The sequence below is a fragment of the Trachinotus anak genome, unplaced genomic scaffold (genome assembly GCF_046630095.1).
Source record: "Trachinotus anak isolate AG129_WGS33_773 ecotype Australia unplaced genomic scaffold, CSIRO_AGI_Tana_v1 ptg000035l, whole genome shotgun sequence".
Taxonomy (NCBI): Eukaryota; Metazoa; Chordata; class Actinopteri; order Carangiformes; family Carangidae; genus Trachinotus; species Trachinotus anak.
The window spans coordinates 694,922-705,139 of record NW_027273886.1 but is presented as its reverse complement, the minus strand read 5'-3'; the positions used below and the strand labels follow the sequence as shown (position 1 = coordinate 705,139).

Below are 10,218 nucleotides of genomic sequence, written 5' to 3'. Positions count from 1 at the left end.
CAGATGTTTAAAATGCATATTAATGTGATTGTTTTATATTTTATTCTAAACCAACAGTAATTCAAAAAGCCTGGACCAACATTTGCAGGTAAAATATTTAATTTCATTCAAAAATATATTTGGTTTCTCTTAACGTGATAAAGTTTTTCAACATAACAAGATCCTGACGGGGTAAAAAAGGGATTGTGCAGTGAGATAAAAACAAAACAAACAAACAAACAAACAAATAAAAAAAAGCCGGAGGGGAATCTAAAAAAAGAGTAACATCCAAAATTAAAGACGAAGAAAAAAACAGCAGAAGAAAACAGTAAAACAGACAGTATCACTTATTTTCAATTTAATACGAAAACTTTCACCTTCACAAATGTATATTGACCGATAAAAACATGAATGCAGTATTATTAAAGGAAGCTGGGCGTTGTAGTGACACAGAACAATCCAATTTAATCCTGCTTGTTGTAGTTTTTCTATTAATTTGCTCTTTCAAGTTTTGTTGACGTCAGCTTCGGACTTTTACTGTGAAGGTCTCATCAGGAAGCGGTCGCCTTCTTCCTCCGGTTGTTTTAAAGATGGCGATGGTTCTTAACGCCGTGGACAGATTGGTGTTTTCCGCCCCATTTGTTAGGTTTTGTCGCACTTAATCCCGGGCGGAGAACTCCGGTGCTGATGTCATGAAGAGCGGGCCACCGTGCAGTATTACCGGATGCCTCGTGTGAACCGGACGGTCGTTTTATCGCTGCTGATCGTCAGCAGCTCGGTGTTCCTGCTGTTCCAGCTGTATTACTACCGGAAGTACGTCAGCAAGGTGAGACAACATGCCACAGTAAACAAGAATCTGAAAACCGTAAAAAACAAAATATTGTTGCCCACAACAAAATTATGTAAACAACAGAATGAACAGAACAACAACAGGATACTACATACGGTAAAAATATTGTAAATGACAAAACCTACTGTAATTACAGTATGTGGTTTCTCTATTTTTTATCGTTAAAATAGTGTATGATGACAGAATACTGTCAACAACATACTGTAAACATCAACAAAATATTGTAGACAGCAACATACTGTAAATAACAATAAAAATAATGTAAACAGCAACATGCTGTAAACAATATACTGTGAACGATGACAAAAACTGTAAACAGTAACAAAATACTGTAAACAACAACCACATACTATAAACAATGATGAAAAACTGTAAACAACAACATGCTGTAAACAACAATATACTGTTAATGACAATGAAAAACTGAACTGTAATCAGCAGCAAAATCCTGTAAACAACAACAAAATACTGCAAACAAAAAAACACATAATGTAAATGACAGCAAAATACTGTTAAAAAATAGTAATTTAGGGTTAGGATGATGGCGGAGAGTCCGAATCGCTGAGGAGAGTCAGATAAGAACTCTGGTGTTGTCTTAATTGAGAATAGCTCCAATGACCAGACTTTGCTACAGTAGAAACTCCTTTATTCACTGGAATGCAGGGGGATGTGTGGGTAGGTGTGTGGCGTCTGCAACATGCCCATAACAGAACATAGATATAATCAGGTGATGAAAAAAATACAATGTACAGATTGCCTGATACCTATAAATACTGTTGCCATAAACAGAACAGGAACATCAACTCTTATTAATTACTAACAAAGTCCCAAATAATTCCTTTAAATTGAATCACTTCACTCTGCAGCTCTAATTTACATGCAGTCTCAGTACAAATTATATAAAATAACACAGGCAAATTTCAGTATGACCCATGTAATCTTACATGCAAACTCACTACTCCTGCTATTTAAGTAGAACTCCTCACAGCAACTGTAAACAACGACAAAATACTGTAAACAATGACAATAACAGTGGTAACATTGCAGTTTGGTGAGTTCAGGAACATCTGTTGGAGTGTATGGACTATGAACAGTGTAACCATCAGGAGACATTTTAGGTTGAACAAGGTCTAGTTACTCTTTAAACAAACAGTCAGCGTTTAGCGAAGCAGTTCTTCATCAGATTAAAAAACTGCAGATTTTAATTCTGACATTTTAAATTTTTATTACCCAACATGCCCACATTCTGCAGTCTGGACCTCACATCCTAAGCCAAACAGGTCACCTGACCGCCAGCGATGTCCAATGGGTAAGTCAGTACTCAGCACTGCTGTAAGCCACACCATTAGCCTCGTTGTTAGCCCACATTTAGCTTTTAGCCTACCTGTTGGCTGTTAGCCTCCTTAGTCTAACCTCCTTAGGCTCAGCACCCGTGTATTAATGTTTAAAGGTTCTGTAAACGATTTTCATTGTCACTAGATGTTGCAGTAGATTACCAACAGCTCAGGCCTCCATCCAACCTCCCCCTCACCTCCCTCCCTCCCTCCTCCCATCAGGTTCTCAGGCAGCACAGTGTTACGTAGCCCAGTGAAAGTGGCCACTGAACACACAGCAAGAGGCACAACTGAACGCTGGGATTGCTGTGATATGCTCTACAGCAATGCTGACAGTTAGCCAGCTAGCGATAGCAACAATGAAAACAGACATTAACATTATTTGGCATCAAGTCACTGACACATGGAGGAGAGGAAAACCAGTTCTGAGTCCAGCTGGAGCCTTTGGCAGCTCATAGGGTTCTCCATCTCAGTACAGACAGACCAGGACTGGATTCATGGTTGGACTGGGAGAGAGATTCAGCCTTGGACTTTATCTGCAGTTGAATAACACTGATGGAGCCTGCAAAGATGCTGGAACTGGCAAAAACTTAAAAGACCTTCTGGTTTTGATGGTCTACCGGCTGAACGGGATCTGATTGCAGTCCGACTGGGAAAGACTTGGATTTATCCGTGGTCGCACAAATAAACTTTCTGGATGTTTTGACGGTGCACCAGCCAACTGGGATTTGAGTCTGTTGTCCTCAGTCCAGTCCTCCTGTGCTCTGGTCTCATCTCTTTCTTTGTCAGAGCCTTTTTAGATGAAAACGTGGCTTCCTTCATCAGGGGAGGAAATTTTGGAAGGTCGCTTTAACCTGAACTTTTGCTTTCACCTGAAGGCTGTATAACACACTGTGTCAGCTCATGTGCGAGAGGTGCCTGTGTGTTTAAATGTGGGGAAGGCCAACATTATAACAGGAGGGACTCAAACGCATGAAAATCCCACTTTCTCAGGTTGGTTACCAGAACAGAAAACAGAGAAACTAAGGTCATATCACACACAGAGGAGGTGCGACTTTGTTCTCAGCCCAGGATGCCATGACTCCACTATATTTTTACAAAGAAAAAAATTGTTTCCTGCTGTTTTATTGTTTAAAATCTCATTTACAGAACTTTTAAATGTCAATCTGTCCATTACATCCCATCCTGTTGTGGTAATTGTTTCCATAGTGATTGTTCTGTTGCTTGTCTCCACAGCAGACGATAAAGAAGTTCCTGGCGTTAACGCAGCGTTTCCGGTTGCCAATGTTTCTTGTCGACATTGCAGCGCTCGCATTGCTCTCCCAGGATGCACTGTGGCAGCGTGACAGGCAGGTGCGTGAGCCACACTGCAGCTTCTTGTGCACCGGCCGGCCAGTCACATCGTTCGCACTGCATGCCAACCTGTGGAAGTATGACGTGAGTATGATATGTTCACGGTCCAAATAAATGGTGGAAAATAATGGAACCTGAGAGTTACTGAACATGTTGTTAATGCTCCAACTGTTCATTATCATCTCTTAATTTATTATGTATTCCCAGTTAAAATTGGGCTTTTTAAAAATCCTTATTTGAATGATGCGAGTGTCAGCCAGTCCTCATAGCTCGTCCTTTTTTAGTGTATTAGTGCGTTTTTTTGTTGTTTTGTCTCTTTATTCTGATGTTTCATCTGACAATGGAGAAAATAGTGTCTGTACCAATGTATCAGATATGGAGTTAAACACCCCATACCAGTAGGGCTGAAGGTGCAGTACTGAGGATGCAGAGCCGGGGCTAAGCTAAAGGCTAAGTTAAAGGGTAGGAGATGGAGATACAAGCCTTTTCTACCATCCATTCACATGGGGATCAACTCTCTGACTAACAAGTGTGATGAACTGGAGACACTGGTGATGAACCAGTAAGCACATCGTGAGTGTCGTATCATGTGTTTCACAGTGACCTGGTTAAACAACAACACTGTGACTGTGTGGATGTAACCGGCTTCACTGCAGTAAGAGCGACAAAGACACCAATGAAGTTAAAGAATAAAGGTGGAGGACTGGTTCTACAACAGATGGTTGAACCAGGTCATATCACAGTGAAGGAGAGGATCTGCTGCCTGGATGTTGGACTGTTGCAGCCGTTCTTAGATCTTACTATGTACCGAGGGAGTTCTCTCACATCGTCACCATTATTGTTTACATTCAACCAGGGGTGGAGCCTGCAGTCACCTGTGACATCATTCATGAGACTAATCATGCCCCCTCCACTCTCACCGGTGTGGGCTTTACTCTCACAGAGAAAATAAGACACTTGATCTGTTGTATCTCAAAGGAGTTTTAAATCGAAAGCAACTGGACTTGGTTATTTGTCTAGGAAGACGTTTCACCTCTCATCCAAGAGGCTTCATCAGTTCTTTCTCGCACCTGACCAGGCTGGGACTGGTCCAACTATCTGGTGTGGAGACCCAGGTATTTAACCTCTGGGAGGGGCTTTCACAAGGCTGATGATGTCATTGGTTCCCTTTTTGGGAGGGGCTTTCACAAGGCTGATGATGTCATTGGTTCCCTTTGTGCTCCATGTGCCAACGACAGTCGTTAGAGTGACTGTCTTGGTGGAGAGTTGGTTTCCACTTCGTTAGAGCCCTATTGTGTTATAACCACAGTCGTTGGAGTCACATGCCGCTTGTGAACAGTTGTTTTTCTTTGAGGTTAAATTGTTGAATCTCCTGGGAAGGGATGAAAGGGCAGCATTGTAAATTGGAGATAGGTGGTGTCTGAATCCTCCTGCCCTGTTGAGGGATGGTTTCTCTACTTTCACATAGATGGCTTCTTTCACTCCTCTTTCGAACCACCTGTCCTCTCTGTCCAGGATGTGAACCTTGCTGTCCTCAAAGGAGTGGGCTTTCTCCTTAAGATGTAAGTGGACAGCAGAGTCCAAGCCTGAGGAGTTGGCTCTCCTGTGTTGGGCCATGCGTTTATGCAGTGGTTGTTTTGTTTCTCCAATGTAGAGGTCTTTGCATTCCTCATTGCATTGCACTGCTTTGATGTTGTATGCAAACATCAAAGAGGCCTATACCGCTTCAGCTCTACCACCACAGAAGGAAGCTGCAGTGCAACTACACCTGGAGGTGTGAAGGGGATGAGGACTATCACTGGCTATAAAGTGAAGAACAGCCAGGTTGCATCAGGTGATGTGGACAGGGCCAGTGAGTTCAACCTGTTCTGTGACACAGCCTCGCCTGTTCTCTCTCCCACTGCTTCAGCTGCAGCTTCTCCTACAACATCTTCATACTGCTGTAACCCTGACACTGCAGCTGCAACTTCCTCCACACTGGGGTCAAGACTCTTGTCCCTTACAGTGGAGGAGGTGAACTTCAGTTTGCAAAGCCTGTGAATATTCTCATTTGTCCAGGTCATAGTATCTCAAAGGAGTTTTAAATCGAAAGCAACTGGACTTGAAGTCCAGTTGCTTTCGATTTAAAACTCCTTTGAGATTCAGTTTGCAAACAGGGAGCGTCCTGATCAGACGATGGCCTTCAGTGAAGAAGCCACAAGAACTGCCTCCTTCTGAACCTCCAAGACCAAGGAGATGGTCTCTGACTTTCACAGGTCTAGACCCACACTTCAGCTGGTCAGAGTTATAGGGAAGGACACTGAGGTGGTGCACACTAATAAATACCTAGCTGTTCACCTGGACAGTAAACTGGGCTGGTGCCTGAACACAAATGCCATCTACAGGAACGGGCAGAACCGGCTCTTTTTCCTCAGGTCCTTTGATGTCTGCAGTGAAATGCTGCTCATGTTTTTATCGGTCAGTGGTGGAGAGAGTCCTCTTCTCTGCTGAGGTCTGCTGGAGCAGCAGCAGGTCAGACCAGAACACGAGGAGACTGGACCAGCTGGTTCTAAAGGCTGGGTCTGAGACCGGAGGAGTCTGGACTCACTGAGGACTGAGGTGGAGAGACACATGCTCTGTAAGATGCAGCCATGTTGAACAACACCAACCATCCTCTCCACAACATCCTTCAGAGCAGAGAAGCAGCTACAGCAGCAGCCGACGTCTCATCTCTGCTACAGGACTGAGGTTCAGGAAATCCTCTGTTAATCAGACTGGTCAACAGCTCAGACAGAGACAGTGGATCCTGACCTGACTATCAATATAAATAGCACATGGTACCGGACAATTCAATTTCCACTAGAGGACGTATAAAGTATTCTTCTAATTTGTGTTAAATTATAATTAGTATTGTGAGACATAGTTAATTTTCAAGTAAAATGTTTGTTTTTTACTGTGTCAGCCTGGCTTTCTATTGGCTGCTGAGCAGAAAGGCTTCGAGCTGCTGGAGCTGCGAGGAGAGGACCCACGATTGGCCAGTCTGGACACCCTATCAGGAGAGGACATCCCCTTGTATTTCCTGTTCCGCCTCCATGGTTACATCATCCAGGTGGGTAGGGCAACATGGTGACACTCCAACCACATAGCAACAACCCACAAACACCTCGTGACAACATAGAAACCATACAACATAAATAGTATATGTATTTTGTCCCAGGTGGTGTTCCTGTACGAGCGCAGTGGGAATTACCTGTGGCACGGACCGTTACATCTCAAAGCTAACATGGACCGAAGCTTTGCTCCGTTCAAACTGCTCGATTATGGACGTCACGCCGGAGCTTATGACAGGTACGACACTGCAACACAGACAAAAAATGTTTGTCATGTATGACTGTTGAAACACGCTAGGCTGAATTAGAAGAGCAATGGAGTAAAAATGCAGATGAGTAGAGAGATTAAAATGATGCAGCAATTCTTATTCTAGTGCAAATTCCAAACTTTACATTTTCTAGATAGTTTGAAATGTAAACTCGATTATTACAGCACCACTTTGAGTCGGGCTGGTCAGGAGTCGAACCGGCACTTGCGTGCCCATGTGGTACACACCCTAACCCAGGGGTCGGCAACCTGCGGCTCCGGAGCCACATGCAGCTCTTTCATCCCTCTGCTGCAGCTCTCTGTGGCTTTGGAAAATAAATCATGAGTATTTAATTTAAATTTATTTTATTTTAGTTTGTTAGTATTTTAAATGTTATTCTAAATTTGAAGATTATGGTGATCTTGTAACATTAAAATAAAACATGTTTAATTTTTTGTCGCTCAAAATATGTGTCGCAACCGCCGATGTGGGACACCCGCTGGCACCTGATTTATTGAGCTTTTCGACCCCCGGTAGGCCAACCATGGATAAATCCAAGAAAAGTTTTGGAAGAAAACAGAACGTTTAATGCTACGTGGGCAAATTCATTTGCTTTCACTGCTAACGAGAAGAACTCAAAGAGACATTGAGTATTTGAAAGTAACCTTCAACCAAGCGTCTTTTTTTTCAGAGTTCAAAATGTTTTTGTTGCATGCAGAAATAAAATTTTGTTTTCTCTGTAGCAGGTCATTGATTTCATAAATGCAACACACTAGTTTTTTTATACATAGCATAAAGGTAAAAAATGATATATGTAGTGTCATGTTGAGTGGTTAGGGCGCGTACCATGTTGAGCGCAAGACGCCCTTAGCAGGGCAGTCACTGGCTCGAATCCCGACCGGACCGACTCTTTCCTGCATGTCATTCCCCTCTCTCTACCCCCTTTCCTGTCAGTCTCCACTAAGCTATAATAAAGGCATAAAAAGCCCCCCCCCCCAAAAAAAAAAAAAAAGATGTCAAAAGGGTTGTGTGGCTCCCGGTGTTTTCTTTTCTGCGGGAAATGGGTCTAAATGGCTCTTTGAGTGTTTAAGGTTGCCGACCCTTGACCTAACCACTCCGCCATCAGGCTGCCCACTATAATTACATTTTAATTGTAATTATTAGCATCTGACCGGACCTCTGTCAATTTTAATTGAATACCCCGATCTATATTATGTCTGTACATGCAAATAAAGGCTTCCCAGAATAGACCCTTGGGGGCCCCATAAAACAGACAAGGAAACATGACCTCATCATCGTCATCATCCTGGAGATGAACCAGATGTGGTCCTCCCCTTTAATTATTAAATGTGTGTTTATGAACATCTTTGTTTTGTGTGGTTGCCCCCTGCAGGCCAGAGCTGGTCCTGACTGTCCTGGACGCCCTCGATGTTCAAGTCCCACACAACATTTCCCACTTCCTGTCCGAGCAGCGACATGCCCGCTTCCTGGAGTGCCGACACCGTGACGCACGCAACTTCCTGCAGGTCTGATAGAACACATGGTTTTTATTGTGAAAGGGGGAATCAGGAATCATAGTCAGTAGAAGAAGAAAGTGATAATTATAGTAGGAAATGTGTAATTTAAAAAATGTTAATTTAAAAAAGAGTTAAACACATTTATAAATTAAAAATAAAGGTGAAAGTGTTTTTTAGCAGAAATCAAGAAATTGAAATTCAGACAAATCTTTTGACCGATTAATTTTAACATGTTAAATGTCTTAAATACAAGTTAACGGTTGAATTAAAAGTGAAGAACATATTTTTATTGAACCACATTTTAGAGAGAAAATGACAAAATCATTGAGATGAAAATGTGAAGATAGTTATAAATAAAATGGATTCTGTTGTTTAGTCTTTGTTCTTGACCCGAAACAGCAGTTTGACAAAATATTCTTTACTCAGTGAGTTCAGTGTTCGATTTTTCTGAGCTTTCAGTCACTTGATGAAAACCGTGAGATCATCTAAGATGTTAGTAAATGGACCTTGAATCATGGTTATTTTCTTAAATAGATAATAATAAAGCTTTTAAATCAAAAAAAGAATAAATTATGCGCTGTCTCTCTCTCTCCTGTACGTGAATCTAGCTCTATCCTGACGACTCATCTCAAGCAGCCGTGGATTTTCGCAGGAAAGCAAAGTCATTGCTTCATTTAGCTGCTCGAACACTTTCTCACCTTGACATCCCCTTCTGGCTCAGCAGTGGCACCTGTCTAGGTAACATGCTAACACACTAACACACTTACATCCTAACATACAGCATAATGAAAGGATGTCTCTCTCTCTCTCTCTCTTTCTCTGTGGATGTCTCTTGCCCCTGCAGGCTGGTTCAGGCAGTGCAGTATTATCTCCTACAGTCATGACGTTGATATTGGGATTTTTATCGCGGACTTCAGGACAGACATCCTCACAGCGTTCAGAGACGCTGGCCTGTCACTCAAACACAAGTTTGGAAAGGTCAAAGTGTCACTGCTAAAACGTTTATTTTTGTCGTTGCAGCTGTTTAATTTTAACAATGTTTTAGTATCTTTGTTGTAGCTATTCAGATATTTTATGAACACTGTGCATACTTTTTGTGAGGCAGGTGTGTTTTAATTTGAAGGGCTCTGTGTATTTCATTCTGAGTCAGATGTGTCTTATTTTGAAATGAGTATTCATTTATTGTGGCATATTTTGAAGGCTTGTTTTTTATTGTGAAGTGCAGGTGGAGGACAGTCTAGAGCTGTCATTCCTGAGTGGGGACGTCAAACTGGATGTTTTTTTTTTCTACAAAGACAGAGACATCATCTGGAACGGAGGAACACAAGCAAAGAGCGGCAGGAAATTCAAGTAAAAATTTTTTTTATGTTAAATCTAAGTGTTTGTATAACTATCTGTCATCTTTTTCTACAGTAAAATAGTCAGCAGCAGTATAAACAGAAGTGTAAAAAATTTATTAATTTTAAGAGTTAACAGGTAAAAAAAACCCACCTGTTGTTTAATTGTGTCTAACATCTTAAGCTTTTGTTATTAACAGAAATTTCTGTGTTTTTGTCAGATATGTCTTCCCTCGGTTCTCGCTCTGCTGGGCGGAGCTTCTTGAGCTGAAAGTTCGCGTTCCATGCGAAACACTGGACTACGTGAGGGCGAACTACGGCGCCTCCTGGAGCGTCCCGGTGAGGAGCTGGGACTGGAAGTCCTCGCCGAGCAACGTGAAAGAAAACGGGGTGTGGCCTCTGTCTGAGTGGGCGGAGGTTATTCAAGTTTACTGAGAGGCCACGAAAACAGGAGACAGAAAATTAAATCAACGCTGAAACCACAAATAAAGACAAAGTAAGAAACTGAACT

The 10,218-nt window shown here is 42.2% G+C and overlaps 1 protein-coding gene across 5 annotated transcripts; it reads left to right on the top strand.

The window, feature by feature from the left end:
• Positions 1–280: 280 nt before the first annotated feature.
• On the top strand, positions 281–10,216 carry fktn (fukutin). Of its 5 annotated transcripts, none has more exons than XM_071472161.1 (10): positions 281–805; positions 2,082–2,138; positions 3,403–3,600; positions 6,458–6,604; positions 6,713–6,843; positions 8,247–8,379; positions 8,979–9,108; positions 9,215–9,348; positions 9,596–9,720; positions 9,929–10,216. In XM_071472161.1, exons 1-10 carry the CDS (start codon positions 704–706, stop codon positions 10,140–10,142), a joined length of 1,371 nt encoding a protein of 456 aa, XP_071328262.1. In that variant the 5' UTR covers positions 281–703; the 3' UTR covers positions 10,143–10,216. The 5 variants fall into 5 exon arrangements, with proteins under 5 accessions (XP_071328262.1, XP_071328263.1, XP_071328261.1 ...); XM_071472160.1 differs by having other exon boundaries at positions 284–805; positions 3,400–3,600; XM_071472162.1 differs by lacking the exon at positions 2,082–2,138 and having other exon boundaries at positions 3,400–3,600.
• The last annotated feature ends 2 nt before the right edge of the window (positions 10,217–10,218 follow it).